Raw genomic sequence first — 19,693 nt, 5'->3', positions numbered from 1 at the left:
AGGTGGGAGGTGGGAGGGAGGAGGGAGGAGGAGGGAGGAGGTGGAGGAGGGAGAGGAGGAGGGAGGAGGGAGGGGGAGGAGGGAGGAGGAGGGGGTGGGAGGAGGGAGGAGGGAGGTGGGAGGAGGAGGGAGGAGGGAGTAGGGAGGTGGGAGGTGGGGAGGAGGGAGGTGGGAGGTGGAGGAGGAGGGAGGAGGAGGAGTGGCAGGTGGGAGGAGGGAGGTGGGAGGGTGGGAGGAGGGAGGGTGGGAGGTGGGAGGAGGGTGGTGGGAGGAGGGAGGTGGGAGGTGGGGAGGTGGGAGGTGGGAGGTGGGAGGTGGGAGGAGGGAGGTGGGGAGGTGGGAGGGAGGGAGGAGGGGAGGGTGGGAGGAGGGAGGAGGTGGGAGGAGGGAGGAGGGAGGTGGGAGGAGGGAGGGGGGGTGGTGGGAGGTGGGAGGGTGGGAGGAGGGAGGGGAGAGGGAGGTGGTGGGGAGGGAGGTGGGAGGAGGGAGGTGGGAGGAGGAGGGAGGAGGGAGGGAGGAGGGAGGAGGGGAGGTGGGAGGTGGGAGGAGGGAGGAGGAGGTGGGAGGAGGGAGGAGGGAGGAGAGGGGGAGGTGGGAGAGGGAGGAGGGAGGAGGGGAGGAGGGAGGTGGGAGGAGGGAGGTGGGAGGTGGGAGGAGGGAGGAGGGAGGTGGGAGGGAGGAGGGAGGTGGGAGGTGGGAGGTGGGAGGAGGGAGGAGGGAGGTGGGAGGAGGAGGTGGGAGGAGGGAGGAGGGAGGTGGGAGGAGGGAGGAGGGAGGTGGGAGGAGGGAGGTGGGAGGAGGGAGGAGGGAGGTGGGAGGAGGGAGGAGGGGGAGGAGGGAGGTGGGGAGGAGGGAGAGGGAGGTGGGAGAGGGAGGGAGAGGAGGGAGGTGGAGGAGGAGGTGGGAGGAGGGAGGAGGGAGGTGGGAGGTGGAGGGGGAGGAGGAGGTGGAGGGGGAGGAGGGAGGGGAGGAGGGAGGTGGAGGAGGGAGGAGGGAGGTGGGAGGAGGGAGGTGGGAGGTGGGAGGAGGGAGGAGGGAGGTGGGAGGAGGGAGGAGGGAGGTGGGAGGAGGGAGGTGGGAGGAGGGAGGAGGGAGGTGGAGGGAGGAGGAGGGAGGAGGGAGGAGGGAGGTGGGAGGAGGGAGGTGGGAGGAGGGAGGAGGGAGGTGGGAGGAGGGAGGAGGGAGGTGGGAGGAGGGAGGAGGGAGGTGGGAGGAGGGAGGTGGGAGGTGGGAGGAGGGAGGTGGGAGGTGGGAGGAGGTGTGGGAGGTGGGAGGAGGGAGGTGGGAGGAGGGAGGTGGGATGGAGGGAGGAGGGAGGAGGGAGGGAGGGGGAGGAGTGGGAGGGAGGGAGGAGGGAGGTGGGAGGTGGGAGGGGAGGAGGTGGGAGGAGGGGAGGAGGGTGGGTGAGGGAGGAGGGAGGTGGGAGGAGGAGGGAGGAGGGAGTAGGGAGGTGGGAGGTGGGAGGAGGGAGGAGGGAGGTGGGAGGAGGGAGGGGGAGGTGGGAGGTGGGAGGTGGGAGGTGGCAGAGGGAGGAGGGAGGTGGGAGGTGGGGAGGAGGAGGAGGGAGGTGGGAGGTGGGAGGGGGAGGAGGGAGGGGTGGGAGGTGGGAGGTGGGATGTGGGAGGAGGGAAGGAGGGAGGTGGAGGAGGGAGGTGGGTGGAGGGAGGAGGGAGGTGGGAGGAGGAGGAGGGTGGTGGGGGGGAGGTGGGAGGAGGTGGGAGGAGGGAGGAGGGAGGTGGGAGGAGGGAGGTGGGAGGTGGAGGTGGGAGGAGGGAGGAGGTGGGAGGTGGTGAGGAGGGGAGGTGGGAGGAGGGAGGAGGGTGGTGGGAGGAGGAGGGGGGGTGGGAGGAGGAGGTGGGAGGAGGAGGAGGGGAGGAGGGAGGTGGGAGGAGGGAGGAGGGAGGAGGGAGGAGGGAGGTGGGAGGAGGGAGGGTGGGTGGAGGGAGGTGGGAGGGAGGTGGGAGTGGGAGGTGGGGGTGGAGGGAGGTGGGAGGTGGGAGGAGGGAGGTGGGAGGGTGGGAGGTGGGAGGTGGGAGGAGGGAGGAGGGAGGTGGGAGGTGGGAGGTGGGGGTGGAGGGAGGAGGGAGGAGGGAGGTGGGAGGTGGGAGGGGGTGGGGGAGGTGGAGGTGGGAGGTGGGAGGAGGGAGGGTGGTGGGGAGGAGGGAGGTGGGAGGAGGGAGGTGGGAGGTGGGAGGAGGAGGAGGGAGGTGGGAGGTGGGAGGAGGGAGGAGGGAGGTGGAGGTGGGAGAGGGAGGAGGGAGGTGGGAGGTGGGAGGAGGGAGGAGGGAGGAGGGAGGTGGGAGGAGGGAGGAGGGAGGAGGGAGGAGGGAGGTGGGAGGAGAGAGGAGGGAGGTGGGAGGAGGGAGGTGGGAGGAGGGAGGAGGGAGGTGGGAGGAGGGAGGTGGGAGGAGGGAGGTGGGAGGGAGGGAGGTGGGAGGAGGGAGGTGGGAGGTGGGAGGAGGGAGGTGGGAGGTGGGAGGAGGGAGGAGGGAGGTGGGAGGAGGGAGGTGGGAGGAGGGTGGAGGGAGGAGGGGAGGTGGGAGAGGGAGGAGGGAGGTGGGAGGAGGGAGGGGAGGGAGGAGGTGGGAGGAGGGAGGAGGGAGGAGGGAGGTGAGGAGGGAGGTGGGAGGAGGGAGGTGGGAGGTGGGAGGTGGGAGGAAGGGAGGTGGGAGATTAAAATCTTCCTAGCAGAGTGTGTAGCAGCTGTCCCATAACTAATTAGTGTAGAGGAGGGAGGAGGGAGGTGGAGAGGGGAGGTGGGAGGTGGGAGGAGGGAGGAGGGCGGTGGGAGGAGGGAGGTGGGAGGAGGGAGGTGGGAGGAGGGAGGAGGGAGGTGGGAGGAGGGAGGAGGGAGGAGGTAGGAGGGAGGAGGGAGGTGGGAGGAGGGAGGTGGGAGGTGGGAGGTGGGAGGAGGGAGGAGGGAGGAGGGAGGAGGGAGGTGGGAGGAGGGAGGAGGGAGGAGAGAGGTGGGAGGAGGGAGGTGGGAGGAGGGAGGAGGGAGGTGGGAGGTGGGAGGAGGGAGGTGGGAGGAGGGAGGTGGGAGGAGGGAGGTGGGAGGTGGAGGAGGAGGAGGGAGGTGGGAGGAGGGAGGAGGGAGGTTGGGAGGAGGGAGGGAGGGAGGTGGGAGGTGGAGGTGGGAGGAGGGAGGTGGGAGGAGGGAGGTGGGAGATTAAAATCTTCCTAGCAGAGTGTGTAGCAGCTGTCCCATAACTAATTAGTGTAGATAGGCAAATGGTATAAAGGACCTTGCTTGGAGGAGGGGAAGGGGGGGGTGGGGTCCTCCAGCAGAGATGTGTATTTCACTCAATTAGGTGTTGCTCCAGGTATTAGAGCTTTTGAAACATGTTTTCTATCATTTTTCCAGCTGATAGAAACCTTTTAAACTTTGAAAGTTCGCCTCCCCATTGAAGTCTATTGCGGTTCGCGAACTTTTTCGCGAACCGAACCTTTTGCGAAAGTTCGCGAACAGGGTTCACGAACTTAAAATCGGAGGTTCGGCTCAACTCTACTGGTCTACAGGTAGTCCTCGGTTAACGAACAAGATAGGGACTGTAGGTTCATCTAAAGTTTAGATAGTTTACACAGCATATCTAGCTGCAAACAGCTTCAGAAGTTTATGATTATTTAATACTGTGATACAATGAGGGCAGTCATGTTCTGTTTGTCACAGGCTGAGGGCTGGAGATGCTATCAGCTTGCCTGTGTGTAAATTCATTCCACTCTCCTCCTCCCTCCTCCCCTCTGCCTCTGAAATCTGTGACTAGTAACCTCCTCCTCCTCCTGCCCAGACTGAGCTCCCATAAGCCCTTGTTACAATGCCAAGGCTCTCTGAAAATAGCTGTGGGCGAGGCTTGTTTAGTTTATAGAGAATTAGAGTATTAAAACAAAACCAAAAAAGTATTTGGCTTGAGGAATGCCCTATAAACTATATGAAAGGAACACAATTATGCAATGAGTAAAAGTTTCTCAGACCCACTTTAACCTGAATCTGTTCTTAAGTCGGAACACTGTGCCGGACCACCTCTGTCCCCTGTACCTCTTCTGTGCCACCCTGTGCCTACAGTTTTTTTATTTGCCGCATGTGCCGTTTTCGTCCGATAGAATGCGTCAAAAAGTACGCATTACGGATGCATCAAGAGCCGCATAATGCGGCTCTACATAACGTCCAACATCAAAGCGCACATGCGTTGCGTTAGGGGCACGTAATGCGACCTTAACGTCGCATCTAATGCAACGACTTAGTGGGAAAGAGCCCTAAAAGGAAGAACTATGGCAGTCTCCATATCCCTCTCACTTCAGGTGTCCCTTAACCCCCCCTTGGCATTATGATTCTTTTTTTTTTGCATGCTTTTAGATCCTAAAACCTGGAAAAAATCCCGCTGCTAGGGAGATCACGCTGTTAGGGCTGCCAGGCAACTGGTATTGCTTAAAAAGTAATAAATATGGCAGCCGCCATATCCCTCTCATTACAGTTCTCCTTTAGGAAACAAACAAAAACAAAGCTACCAAGTATTGCCAGATGCTCCTCCTCTGGGCCTCTCTTCTTCTCCTCTGTGAAGAGCCCATCAGTGTATTCCCTGTAAACCACTTTTCTGTATTTAGATCCTATGCGGTCCTCACCGGAGCTCACAAAAATGTGTCCAGGGCTGCAAGAAGACATAGGAAGGATTATTCATTCACCCCTGTGCTGCTAGATAAAACAACTAATGTCCAGCAGCTGGAGAAAGTAAGAAAAGTAAACATAAAGATAAACATCTCCGACCAGTGGCGTAGGGATCACCATAGCAGCTATAACATCCGCTATGGGGCCCACAGCCACAGGGGGCCCGACGATCCTGGCTGCCTGTTGTGCTTTAATGAGAACCCGAGGAGGAATATTGAAATCTTAATAGGACCCAGAGGCATGTCATGTGCACAATGACATGCCTCTGTGTCGTTCTATCGCCACTGCCAGACCCCCCCCCCCCCCCATCCCCCCTGAAAAGATCGCCAGGCTACCGACAATCTGCTTGTCACTAGCCTGCTTTGTTTATCTGAGGCTTGTCAATCAGCCTCCTCCACATCGCCCCCTTGATAACAGGCCGGGGGCCTGAAGTACTCCTGGGTCACAGCTTGGCTTCATATTAGAGGACGCTAGCAGAGGCGGGGAGCAGCAGGGAGCCCCACCTCCCTGGGAGCCCCCCCTCCCTGCTGCTCCCCGCCTCTGCTAGCGTCCTCTAATATGAAGCCAAGCTGTGACCCAGGAGTACTTCAGCCTCGGGTTCTCTTTAAGGGTTTTTATTTTTTCTTAATGCATGCACCATATGGGCTCACAGATCCGGGCATCTTAGTTGGAAGCTCCAATGAAATGGAAAATCTTAGTTGATCCGTGGGGTGAAGGGTCCGGGAGAGGGTGTGCGAGTATTGGAGGGAAGGTCCAAGAGGAAGAGGGGCCAATAAAATAATTTGCTATGGGGCCCTGTCATTTCTAGCTATGCCCCTGGCTCCGACATTGCCCCCTGTAAAAATGCCAAACACGGTGCTGGGCACCGGTAGGTAATGGTTATTAGGGTCTGCTGCATTGCTGTGGAGGAGACACAGTATTATCAGCAGGGCTGCTTATTCACTTATCATATTAGGTTCAGTCTCATGTATCACATGTACTGCATTGTGTATGTTATACCTCTCATGCGGCATGTGTCCAGTGACATTGTGCTTCTCCAGCTCCCAGGCCCTGTCTGGGCTGTAGTCCCATTCCACCTCCTCTGCAGCGATGAAGTAGGTCCTCATGGTGCCATACTGGGGGTGATCGGCAGTGTCATTGTCACATGTCCGCACTCTGTACTGCTGCTTCATGCCGCTCGGAAAATGATTTGTTAATAGACAGCTGACTTCAAACACTCCTGAAAAGAATCAGAGAAAAGGATGATTTACAAACACCGGAACATGTGGCTGAGCCGAGCCTTATTCATTTATTTATTGTATTTATAAAGCGCCCACATTTTACGCAGAGCTGGACATTAGTTAAGGTTCAAGGTGATGTCCGCTCTACCTTTTGCTGGAAACAGGGCTGGAACCAGGTGCCTCAATCCCCAATAGGCAGATTTTAGAAGAAGTGGAGTTCCGCTCAATGTTCCGCATAGAATTGCAGCCTTTATTGAACAATGAATATAGTAAGACACACGGCGCTAAATGTTCACTGACATGTTTCGGACGCACACTGGTCCTTAATCATAGTATGAATCCACATTAAAAAGTGAGTATATATATATATATATATATATATATATATATATATATACACAAAGCCACACCTCCACAAATTAGGGGGAAACGCCCATGGAAAAGGGGGCGCTCCCCTATATATTAAGGGGGACATAGTACAGGTTAAAAGCAATATAAAGAGTAATACCTAACAATTAAGGCGATGTTATTTTGTTTCAGATAACAGGCAGTCGATCTCATAATACAGTATATACAATCGGATGGAACAGAAAGCAGTGGAAAAAACAGTGGGTAATCGAACTAAGTTGTTTATGTAATGCGATTGAGATCCCATCTATGATTTAAACTCTTTGGCATACGTGTATCTAATTGAAAGATCCAAAATGCCTCACGTATCAGCAGGATTTTGTTTCACCTATTTTGGTTCCTGGACGTAGAAACTACGTCCAGGAACCATGCGCGCTACCGCGCGCTCCCGGGGCCGATCGCGCGCGTGCAAGCGCACTCCCGGCCACGGATTCAGGAGCCACGGAATCAATGTATCGGGCTATGGTGCCCGATCACTGATTCCTCTCCCCCGCTGAAAAAGCGACAGCTTCTCTCGGAAGCTGTGCTTTTTCTGGCCGTTGCCTCCCCCCTGCGTCACTCTAAGCGTGTGTTACGCTTAGAGTGACGTCATGTAAACAAACTCATGGCCGCCATCTTGTGGCCAAAAAGTAAAACTACAACTAAAAGTAAAAAAAAATAAAAACAACACACAGTTACATTATAAAACTATAGTTTACATCCCACCCTCCCAAAAATACCCAAATAAAATGTTTAATATAAAAAAAAAAACATTACAATAAAAAAAAACAAAAAAAAAACATGTAAATATTTACCTAAGGGTCTAAACTTTTTAAATATCAATGTAAAGATGAAATATTTCTATATTTTTGTTATTTTAAACTTGTAAATAGTGATAGATGCAAAACGGAAAAAATGCACCTTTATTTCCAAATAAAATATTGTTGCCATACATTGTGATAGGGACATAATTTTAACGGTGTAATAACCGGGACATATGGGCAAATACAATACGTGAGTTTTAACCACTTAAGCCCAACTGGACGAGATTTCTTGTCCAGTTGGGCTGCGCGCACTCCCGCGGGTCACGCGCGCGCCCGCGGGCCCCCCCGTGCGCGCCCCCCGCTGCTGCCCGCTAGCCCACCGATCAGTGAAAGGGATTATAAATCCCTTTCGCTGATCGGACCCCCCCCCGGAGAAAAGCCGACAGCATCTCTTCAGATGCTGCGGCTTTTCTGAGCTCTGGGCTCCTTTCTTCTGCCTGGGAGCGAGATCGATCGCTCCCAGGACTTTTTGATTCTGGCCATCTTGTGGCCAAATAGCAAATTGCACCTGAAAAAAAAAAAATGTCAAATTAAACATATAAATATATTAAAAAAAACAGTGTTTACCTCCCACACCAAAAATACCCACATACAAGTTTAAATTGAAAAAAAATAAAAACATTACAATAATAAAAAAACAAAAAAAAACAAATAGTTACCTAAGGGTCTGAACTTTTTAAATATGCATGTCAAAGGAGTATATCAATATGATTAAATAAATTATGGGCTTCTAAACAGTGATGGACGCAAAACGGAAAAAATGCACCTTTATTTCCAAATAAAATATTGTTGCCATACATTGTGATAGGGACATAATTTTAACGGTGAAATACCCGGGGCATATGGGCAAATACAATACGTGAGTTTTAATTATGGAGGCGTGTATTATTTTAAAACTATAATGGCTGAAAACTGAGAAATAATGAATTTTTTCCATTTTTTTCTTATTCTTCCTGTTAAAATGCATTTACAGTAAAGTGGCTCTTAGCAAAATATACCACCCACAGAAAGCCTAATTGGTGGCGGAAAAAACAAGATATAGATCAATTAATTGTGATGAGTAGTGATAAAGTTATTGGCAAATGAATGGGGGGTGAAAGTTGTTCGGATGTAAAAAAATTTCAACCCTTTCGGGCTTAAGTGGTTAATTATGGAGGCATGTATTATTTTAAAACTATAATGGCTGAAAACTGAGAAATAATGATTTTTTCAGTTTTTTTCTTATTCTTCCTGTTAAAATGCATTTACAGTAAAGTGGCTCTTAGCAAAATGTACCCCCCAAAGAAAGCCTAATTGGTGGCGGAAAAAACAAGATATAGACCAGTTCATTGTGATAAGTAGTGATAAAGTTATAGGCTAATGAATGTTAGGTGAACATTTCTCAAGTGAAAACGACGGAACGCGAATGGGTTAAAGGAATACTATCAATACCCAAGTCTTCTAAAATGACAATGTACAAATAATGTCTAAGTAGCTGTGTAAACATTTCCCTACTTTTCATGTTAAATATCAGAGGCAAAAGCTTTAATTCATTGAGTGTAGAATTTAGCTATATTGGGACAAATCAATTGCAGAAGGGGTGTCTGCTTCAATGCACAGCCAGTGTTGCATATCAGACTACAGAGTATTTTTCTCTGAAAGCAAAAACAGTATGAAAAGCTGTGACAATTACACATGTTCATAACAAGTTTCCTCTGCTCTCTTCAGACACTTCAGTCAGAAACACAGGACACAGAAGCTGCAGCTGTTGGGAGCTTTCTTTCTCTCTGTCACACACAGAGTTACACATAGGGTTAACTGATCAAGTGTGAGGGGAATTTCCCCTCTCCTCATGGCTCAGTCAGCCGTCAGTTTTGGCGTCAGTAAAGTTTGAAAGTATTTTTATAACAGTAAACAAAGAGGTTGCTAGTGAAATCTATACACCAGCACTTAGCAGCACTCCCCAAACAATTCCTATCTCCATTGAAAAAAATATGTGAATCGATAGTGTTCCTTTAAGTCACCCCCTCTAAGTGTTTTTCTAACTTGTTAGATCCCCTGAAACACAAAGGATGACATGTTGCCCTGGTGTACCTGACGGAAGTGTCTGGCCACATTGGAAACCTCCGTGGTTAACCACCCTGCACCTCTGTAGTGCTCAGCAATACGTTCTCTCAGGGGTCGTGTCGTGCACCCCACATACTGGAGATGACATGCAGAGCCCGACACAACATACATGACAAATTTGGTACGGCAACAGTGTGCTGATTAGTGTTGGGCGAACAGTGTTTGCCACTGTTCGGGTTCTGCAGAACATCACCCTGTTCGGGTGATGTTCGAGTTCGGCCGAACACCTGATGGTGCTCGGCCAAACCGTTCGGCCGCATGGCCGAACTAAGAGCGCATGGCCGAACGTTCCCCGAACGTTCAGCTAGCGCTGTGATTGGCCGAACGGGTCACGTGGTTCGGACCCGAACGCGCTCTGATTGGCCGAACGGTCACGTGGTTCGGGTAAATAAATACCCGAACCATGTCATATCTCCGCCATTTGTCTGTGGGTTTAGCTTTGGGTAGGCAGGCAGGGTAGTTCGCTCTCCAGCCACGCTAGCCAGGGTCCCCCCCAGTCATTGTGTGTCGCTGCTGGGAACAGTAGTACACCGCTCGCTCAGCCACACTATATATAGCATTGTTTACTGCCACTGTGTACCTCGCTCAGCCACACTATATATAGCATTGTGTTTACTGCCACTCTGTGTACACGGCTCAGCCAGACTATATAGCATTGTGTGTACTGCCACTCTGTGTACACGGCTCAGCCAGACTATATAGCATTGTGTGTACTGCCACTCTGTGTACACCGCTCAGCCAGACTATATAGCATTGTGTGTACTGCCACTCTGTGTACACCGCTCAGCCAGACTATATAGCATTGTGTGTACTGCCACTCTGTGTACACGGCTCAGCCAGACTATATAGCATTGTGTGTACTGCCACTGTGTACCTCGCTCAGCCACGCTATATATAGCATTGTGTTTACTGCCACTCTGTGTACACCGCTCAGCCAGACTATATAGCATTGTGTGTACTGCCACTCTGTGTACACCGCTCAGCCAGACTATATAGCATTGTGTGTACTGCCACTCTGTGTACACGGCTCAGCCAGACTATATAGCATTGTGTGTACTGCCACTCTGTGTACACCGCTCAGCCAGACTATATAGCATTGTGTGTACTGCCACTCTGTGTACACGGCTCAGCCAGACTATATAGCATTGTGTGTACTGCCACTCTGTGTACACCGCTCAGCCAGACTATATAGCATTGTGTGTACTGCCACTCTGTGTACACCGCTCAGCCAGACTATATAGCATTGTGTGTACTGCCACTCTGTGTACACCGCTCAGCCAGACTATATAGCATTGTGTGTACTGCCACTCTGTGTACACCGCTCAGCAGGGTAGTTCGCTCTCCAGCCACGCTAGCCAGGGTCCCCCCCCAGTCATTGTGTGTCGCTGCTGGGAACAGTAGTACACCGCTCGCTCAGCCACACTATATATAGCATTGTTTACTGCCACTGTGTACCTCGCTCAGCCACACTATATATAGCATTGTGTTTACTGCCACTCTGTGTACACGGCTCAGCCAGACTATATAGCATTGTGTGTACTGCCACTCTGTGTACACGGCTCAGCCAGACTATATAGCATTGTGTGTACTGCCACTGTGTACCTCGCTCAGCCACGCTATATATAGCATTGTGTTTACTGCCACTCTGTGTACACGGCTCAGCCAGACTATATAGCATGGTGTACTGCCACTGTGTACCTCGCTCAGCCAGACTATATAGCATTGTGTGTACTGCCACTCTGTGTACACGGCTCAGCCAGACTATATAGCATTGTGTGTACTGCCACTCTGTGTACACCGCTCAGCCAGACTATATAGCATTGTGTGTACTGCCACTCTGTGTACACCGCTCAGCCAGACTATATAGCATTGTGTGTACTACCACTCTGTGTACACGGCTCAGCCAGACTATATAGCATTGTGTGTACTGCCACTGTGTTCCTCGCTCAGCCACGCTATATATAGCATTGTGTTTACTGCCACTCTGTGTACACCGCTCAGCCAGACTATATAGCATTGTGTGTACTGCCACTCTGTGTACACCGCTCAGCCAGACTATATAGCATTGTGTGTACTGCCACTCTGTGTACACGGCTCAGCCAGACTATATAGCATTGTGTGTACTGCCACTCTGTGTACACCGCTCAGCCAGACTATATAGCATTGTGTGTACTGCCACTCTGTGTACACGGCTCAGCCAGACTATATAGCATTGTGTGTACTGCCACTCTGTGTACACCGCTCAGCCAGACTATATAGCATTGTGTGTACTGCCACTCTGTGTACACCGCTCAGCCAGACTATATAGCATTGTGTGTACTGCCACTCTGTGTACACCGCTCAGCCAGACTATATAGCATTGTGTGTACTGCCACTCTGTGTACACGGCTCAGCCAGACTATATAGCATTGTGTGTACTGCCACTGTGTACCTCGCTCAGCCACGCTATATATAGCATTGTGTTTACTGCCACTCTGTGTACACCGCTCAGCCAGACTATATAGCATTGTGTGTACTGCCACTCTGTGTACACCGCTCAGCCAGACTATATAGCATTGTGTGTACTGCCACTCTGTGTCTGCTGGGAACAGTAGTACACCGCTCACCCGCCACTGTATATCATTGTGCTCTGTGTCGCTGCTGGCAATAGTGGTACACCGCTCACCCACCACTGTATAGCATTTCTGTACTGCCACTGTACTGCTGCCAGTCAGCGTGTACTTTAAGAATAAGTGAAATGAGGAAGAAATCCGGTGAAAGAGGGACAGGCAAGGGAAGAGGTGTTTCCCCTGACGGTTCACGTACAGGCCACAGGGGAGCACCCAAGAAAACCCACTCAATACCGCCCATGTTGTCCAGGACAACAACCCTCACAAATCCAAAAGAACAGGACCAGATAATTACTTGGATGACCTCTCAAGCGTCCAGCAGTGGGTTAAGCAGCACCAGCACATCACGCACGAGGTCCGAGTCTTCAGCCAGTTACAAGGAGCCAGTGGGCACAAAGCTGACACAACCGGCAGCGACACCACGCACACAACTGCCAGATAACCAGTCCGATGAATTACCTCAGGACACAATGGGGTATTCGCAGGAGCTATCCCCAGCCCAACAAACTTCCACCTTTCAAAGGTCAATGGAGGAACAGCCAGAAATGTTGTGCCCGGATTCACAACCATTAACTGTGGGAAATGCACCGTGCACTGAAATGCAAGGCGAGTCCGAGGAGGACTCGGAAACCCAAATCCCAGAGCAAGTTGGGCAGGAGGGGTTGCAATTGCAGGAGGTCGGCCGACAAGATCTGGAAGACGACGTTGGAGTGAGCTGGGGAGCTCTACTCCACGGCGGCGGCCCCCCACAATGACATATGACGAGTTTGAGGAGATGGAAGAGGAGGGTATGGACAATGTGGACATAGACCCAGATTTTGTTTGTGAACGAGAACATCGCCGTCGTAGCAGCAGCACAGATGAGTCTGTTGAAGAACCCACTGCTGCACGAGTTTGCCTTGTGCCACAAGGTAGGCGGCGCGCAATTTCAGGCACCACAATCGTGGAAGTTCAAGTGAGAGGCAAAAGAGGAGCAAACAGAAATCGCCAGCAAGGCAGGTGCTCCAAAGTCTGGGCTTTCTTTGAAGACTGCACTAAGGATGTTACCATGGCGATTTGCAAGGTGTGCAAGACCCGCCTGAGCAGGGGGAAAAGTATTAACAACCTCTCCACCACCAGCATGAGCCGCCACATGCTATCCAAACATCCCACTCTGTGGGCAAACGCGGCAGGACAGGGTACCAGCAACACTGCCTCCCTTGGGTTCACCAGACTCACCACCAGACCCGCCTCAGCAGCAGCAGTAGCCCAGCCATTGCATGGTTCACAACATTAACAAACATCAGACGACGCTGACACTGTCACTTTCCGGACTAGTGCTCTTGAGGTCTCCCAGTGTTCATCAAACACAACAACCAACAGCCCTTCCGTGTGCAGCGCTACGGTTCAGTTGTCTGTGTCGGAGATGTTTGAGCGCAAGAGGAAATTGCCAGCAAATGACCCCGGGCCGTGGCAGTAACAGCCAGCATAGCCAAGCTTCTGGCCTGCGAAATGCTGCCATATCGAGTGGTGGAGACAAACAGCTTCAAGGGCATGATGTCAGTGGCCATCCCACGTTACGTGGTTCCCAGCCGCTACCACTTTGCGCGCTCTGCAGTGCCTGAGTTGCATGAGCACGTGGTCAGCAAAATAACCCGAAGCTTGAAGAATGCCGTTGCCTGCAAGGTTCACCTCACCACTGACACCTGGACGAGTGCGTTCGGACAGGGTCGATACATCTCCCTTACCGCGCACTGGGTGAACCTTGTGGAGCCTGGCAGCGATTCCTCACCTGCTACGGCGCGGGTGTTGCCCACGCCGCAAACAGCTGCACCGCCGTCCCTCCCACTGGATAACAACAGCAGCACCTACCTCTCTGACTCCTTCTCCTCCAACGCATCTCAAAGCTGTACCTCATCCGGAAACACTAACCCAGCACCAGCAGCAGTAGGATCGTGGAAGCAGTGCAGCACAGCTGTTGGCATGCGTCAGCAAGCGTTGCTGAAGCTGATCTGCCTTGGGGATAAGCAGCACACAGGGGAGGAAATTTGGAAGGGAATAAAGGAACAGACGGATTTGTGGCTGGCACCGCTGGACCTGAAACCGGGCATGGTTGTGTGTGATAATGGGAGTAATCTCATTCGCGCTTTAAGGTTGGCTAAGCTGACACACATCCCTTGCCTGGCGCACGTGATGAACCTAGTAGTTCAGCGGTTCCTGAGGACATACCCAGGCGTGGCCGATCTTCTGTTGAAGGTGCGTCGAGTGGCCAAACATTGTAGAAATTCCAGTACTGCTTCGGGGGCACTCGCCAAGATGCAGGAGCGCTTCAATCTCCCCCACCATCGCTTGCTGTGTGATGTCCCTACGCGCTGGAATTCTACGCTGCACATGCTAGCCCGCTTTTGCGAGCCGAAGAGTGCAGTGGTCCAGTACATGACGGCGCAGTACCGAGGCGCATCCGGCCAGCTGCCAAGCTTCTGTGGATCCGATTGGGCCAACATGTTGGACCTCTGCCAAGTCCTCCAAAATTTTGAGCAATCCACGTTGCTTGTGAGCAGTGACAACTCTTCAGTCAGCATTACCATACCACTGCTGTGTTTACTGAAGAGGTCAATGTTGAAAATCAAGGAAACAGCTGTCATGATGCAACTGGGGGAATCTGAAGGAGAAAACGATCAGCGTGATGGTACCAACATCAGGCCATCCGCCTCAGGAAACGCTGGCCCCAGCAGCTATGACGAAGAAGAGGAGGAGGAACAGCTGGAGTTGGAGCAGGAATTTCCTGCCACCACTGACGAGGGCCAGAGCGGTGCACGTTGGACTTCCACAATTCAGCGCGAATGGTCAGCAGAAGCAGACCAGGAGGAAGGTGACGACTATGATGCATCACAACAACTATCACAACGCTCACAAGAGGATGATGAGGATTCTGGTAGGACTCTTGCACACATGGCTCAATTCATGCTAGACTGCATTGAACGCGACCCACGCATTGTGCGCATTCTGGACAACACCAATTACTGGGTTTATACCCTTCTGGATCCACGGTACAAACACAATGTTCCAAAACTGCTTGAAGAAAGAGTCAGACAGGTCAAAATGGAAAAATACCAGCACGCCCTTGTGGAGACTTTAGAGAGGAGATTGACATCCTTCCCCTCCTCTAGCCAGTTGTACGCTGACAGACTGACTTCCGCAAACCCAGGACGACCAGGAGGGCAGCAAACAACGCAAGCCGCAGCTAGTGCCCAAAAGGGAATGGTATCGGCAGTGTCCTTGGAGTGGGAAAATTTTCTGACACCCATGCAGCAGCAGCCCACTGAACAGCAAGCGTGCAGATCCACCTCCAACACCGATCGCCTGGAGAAGATGGTCAAGGACTACATGTCAGATGACGTAGCTGTGTCGAACAATCCATCTGCACCCTTCAACTATTGGGTATCGAAGCTAGACACCTGGCACGAACTGGCAATGTACGCAATAGAGGTGCTGGCTTGCCCGGCAGCCAGCGTTATGTCGGAACGCAGTTTCAGTGCTGCCGGAGGCATCGTCACAGATCGGCGTATCCGCCTCTCCACAGAAAATGCAGACCGTCTGACTCAAATTAAAATGAATCAATCCTGGATTGGAAATGACTACGCAACACTCCAGGACCCCAACCAAGTAACATGACCAATGAACATCTGGGATGATTTAGCGTTTCCGGTCCCTGTTTATTGAACCTCTCATCTGTATTACATTTATGACTGCATGGCGGCAAAAAGCATTGCTGCTATATCCGCACGCTTTTTGTCCTCATGCAAGGCCTGGGTTGTTGTGTCTCAAAAAGCATGGCCTTCTCCTCCTGCGCCTGCTCCTGTTCCATCACGTCTGCTGCTGCTGGGTTAGCGTTGCCGCGTGGTCCCTGTTTATTGAACCACTTATCTTTATTACATTTATGACTGCATGGCGGTACAAAGCATGCTATCCGCACGCTTTTTGTCCTCATGCAAGGCCTGGGTTGTTGTGTCTCACAAAGCGTGGCCTTCTCCTCCTGTGCCTCCTCCTGTTCCATCACGTCTGCTGCTGCTGGGTTAGTGTTGCCGCGTGGTCCCTGTTTATTGAACCACTTATCTTTATTACATTTATGACTGCATGGCGGTACAAAGCATGCTATCCGCACGCTTTTTGTCCTCATGCAAGGCCTGGGTTGTTGTGTCTCAAAAAGCATGGCCTTCTCCTCCTGCGCCTGCTCCTGTTCCATCACGTCTGCTGCTGCTGGGTTAGCGTTGCCGCGTGGTCCCTGTTTATTCAACCACTTATCTTTATTACATTTATGACTGCATGGCGGTACAAAGCAAGCTATCCGCACGCTTCTTGTCCTCATGCAAGGCCTGGGTTGTTGTGTCTCAAAGCGTGGCCTTCTCCTCCTGCGCCTCCTCCTGTTCCATCACGTGTGCTGCTGCTGCTGGGTTAGCGTTGCCGGTCCCTGTTTATGGAACCTCTTATCTTTATTACATTTATGACTGCATGGCGGTACAAAGCATTGCTATCCGCACGCTTCTTGTCCTCATGCAAGGCCTGGGTTGTTGTGTCTCAAAAAGCATGGCCTTCTCCTCCTGCGCCTCCTCCTGTTCCATCACGTCTGCTGCTGCTGGATTAGCGTTACCGGTCCCTTTTCCTGGAACCTCTTCTCTGTATATTACATTTATGACTGCATGGCGAAAAAAAAGCATGTTACCTGTGCAAAGAAACATGACATTTTCCACATTTAAAAGACAGTTTTTCCTTTGAAACTTTACAATCAATTTTCTCAAAAACTATAAGCTCTTTTTCAAATATTTTTTTTTCCTCTTGTACCCACTCCCAAGGTGCACATACCCTGTAAATTTGGGGTATGTAGCATGTAAGGAGGCTTTACAAAGCGCGAAAGTTCGGGTCCCCATTGACTTCCATTATGTTCGGAGTTCGGCGCGAACACCCGAACATCGCGGCCATGTTCGGCGAACGTTCGCGAACCCGAACATCTAGGTGTTCACCCAACACTAGTGCTGATCAGGAAGCTATTAGGGCATAATGGCCATTTTTAAAATGGAGGACGGAGAATTCCATTGATCACAGAGGACAAATGGGATGCAGGAGAGGAGAAAGAGATTGAGTAGTAGACTACACGGGAGGTAAGTATGACCTGTGTATGGTTATTTTGACTTTTTATTTTCAGTTCAGGTTCTCTTTAACGCAGAAACGCACACTGCAATTGTAAGGGTGGCCTCCACGCATGGCAACCAGAGGCTTCCTTCTCTCTTCTTAGGCAAGTATCTCTTTTTTTTTTTTAAATACCGCCTCGGCTACACATTCATGAAATATTCTTGTCATCATCCCCCCCCCCCCCCCCCCCCCCCGGCTCTACACCTGCCCACCCCTAGGATGGTGCCAATGTATTTCAGAGCCTCTAGTTAAAGGTCACCTGAAATGAGAGGGATATGAAGGCTGATACATTTATTTCATTTTAAACAATACCAGTTGCCTGGCTGTCCTGCTGATCTCTTTGGCTCCAGTAGTGTCTGAATCACACACCTGAAACAAGCATGCAGCTAATCCAGTCAGACTTCAGAAACATCTGATGTGCTGCATGCTTGTTCGGGGTTCATGGCTAAAAGTATTAGAGGCAGAGGATCTGCAGGCCAGCCAGGCAATCTGCATTGTTTAAAAGGAAGACATATGGCAGCCCATATCCCTCTCACTTCCGGTTTCCCACCTGTGTACCGTGTAACTCTAATGCTCTTACTGGCCTCCACTAGAACCACCTCTGTTAGAAACCTATGGTTCAGTGGCTGAGTAGTGTACTGATTAAAGTGAATGGGAACTAAAAAAAATATATATATAAAAATCAACCAGATACTTACCTAAGGAGAGGGAAGGCTCTGGGTCCTATAGGGTCTTCCCTCTCCTCTCTCGGTCCCCGAGTTCCACCGCTGTCTCCTCTATAGCAGTATTTGACCAATTTGTCAAATACTGCTCTCTCTGCCGCTGAAGGAGGCTTCGGACGTCTTCTGGAGCCCGAGTGCTCCTGAAGACAGGCGGCTCCATACTGCGCCTACGCGAGCGCCTTCTCTCATACACTCACACATGCGCAGGATGGAGTCGTCTGTCTACGGGAGCACTCAGGCTCCGTAAGACTTCTGAAGCCTTCCACGGCAGGGGATTCAAACGGAGGAGTCACCGCTGGAACGCGGGGACCATGAGAGGAGTGGGAAGACTCTTATCAGATCCAGAGCCTTCCCTCTCTTTAGGTACGTATCTGGTTGATTTCTTTTTTTAAACTTCCCATTAGCTTTAAGGGCTCTGCTTCTAAAACAGATGACCAGGGTTCATGTTTCAGCCCTTCCTCTTCAGTAAACCAACACCTATTCAGTGAGGAGACCTTGGACAAGACTCCCTCACACAGCTACTGCCTATAGAGCGCACCCTAGTGGTTGCAGCTCTGGCACTTTGCGTATGTAATACAAGGAGAAAACGCAATGTAAATGTTCTGTGTCTTGTCTAAAAAAAATTACACAAAATTATACTGTATGTAGCCCCCTTTTTTTCCCAAAACACGTCCCTTTATGTGTGCCATTTTTTTTCTTCGCACCTTGTCTGGCTACGTTTGTCTAACTGCAGGAACTGTGTAGTGCCAGTGGGAATTTTGGAAGTCTTTCTTTAGCTACAGTAAGCTTATCTTACCATGCCAACAACAGAAAGCTTCCTATTTCAGATAAGATGAGGACACTACAACCAGAAAGTAATTGAATTCCTCCTTCATTTGAAGACTTACACAGAGATGTAAACCTGTTGCCTAGGTGATGTTTGCTGTGGGAGGGACAGTAAGCCGTGACAGTAGGGAGGGAAAATTGAAAAAAAAAGGACAGAAGTGATGTCACTTTTGGCATCACAGAGAAGTAGTAAAGATGGAAATCAGCAGAAATATTTTTTTTTTCATAACCAATTTCTGAATTTGACAGTAAATTCTAAAAACATCAGGATAGGTAAGCTAAATAAGTAATTTCTTATTGGATTATTTTTTTTCAGTTAATATGGAGTTCATGCCACTGTAAACAGAAGATAATGGTTGTGCTGCCCGCCTTACAGAGAATACCGTGCCCTCACCTGTGACATGTGGCTGCATGTAGGCAGTGAGGGTGGTGTGCGGGAACAGACTGACGCCATCCCTGGTTGCTCCACCCAGGTGCAGCATGTTGCTCTGGAAGTAAATGCCATGTACATCCTGTTCTGTCCCCAACCCCAGCAAATGCCAGGACACATTGTCCATCCGACACATGGCCAGGCCAGGCAGGTTACCATACATGTAGCCATTGACAGCTGCAGAGAAAAGATTGCATTATTATTATACAAGTAATCCATAAGCAGACATGTGAGGTTATATGTATAGATTTATGAATCACTAAAAAAATCATAATGTGACAAAAGCAACATCATCTACTTTCTTAAAGCAGACCTAAACTCAGAACTTCCTCTCTGTTGTAATAGATAAGCAACAGCATTATAACCTTTAAAGAAAAAACATTTCTTTGTTACAGCTGATACAAATCCTGCAGTACATCCGCAGTGTGTCTATTTCCTGCTTAAATAATGTCAACATCCTGTTTTTATATACAGTGGGTTGCAAAGTATTCGGCCCCCTTGCCGTTTTCCACATTTTGTCTCATTACTGCCACAAATATGAATCAATTTTATTGGAATTCCACTTGAAAGACCAATACAAAGTGGTGTACATGTGAGAAGTGGATCGAAAATCATACATCATTCCAAACATTTTTTACAAATAATTAACTGCAAAGTGGGGTGTGCGTAATTATTCAGCCCCCTGAGTCAATACTTTGTAGAGCCACCTTTTGCTGCAATTACAGCTGCCCGTCTTTT

General features: G+C 50.8%; 1 protein-coding gene across 1 annotated transcript in view; it reads right to left on the bottom strand.

The window, feature by feature from the left end:
- Positions 1-19,693, bottom strand: part of HEPHL1 (hephaestin like 1) — a 174,248-nt gene that overhangs the window by 60,270 nt on the left and 94,285 nt on the right. The window contains exons 11-13 of the mRNA XM_068266810.1: positions 18,920-19,132; positions 5,663-5,882; positions 4,507-4,646 (exon numbers count right to left, since the gene is read on the bottom strand). Coding sequence (XP_068122911.1) covers positions 4,507-4,646; positions 5,663-5,882; positions 18,920-19,132 — 573 coding nt within the window. The remainder of the gene's footprint in view (positions 1-4,506; positions 4,647-5,662; positions 5,883-18,919; positions 19,133-19,693) is intronic.

The sequence above is a fragment of the Hyperolius riggenbachi genome, chromosome 2 (assembly GCF_040937935.1).
Source record: "Hyperolius riggenbachi isolate aHypRig1 chromosome 2, aHypRig1.pri, whole genome shotgun sequence".
Lineage (NCBI taxonomy): Eukaryota > Metazoa > Chordata > Amphibia > Anura > Hyperoliidae > Hyperolius > Hyperolius riggenbachi.
Note: the sequence above shows the minus strand (reverse complement) of the source record. Positions and strands in the feature narration are given on the sequence as shown.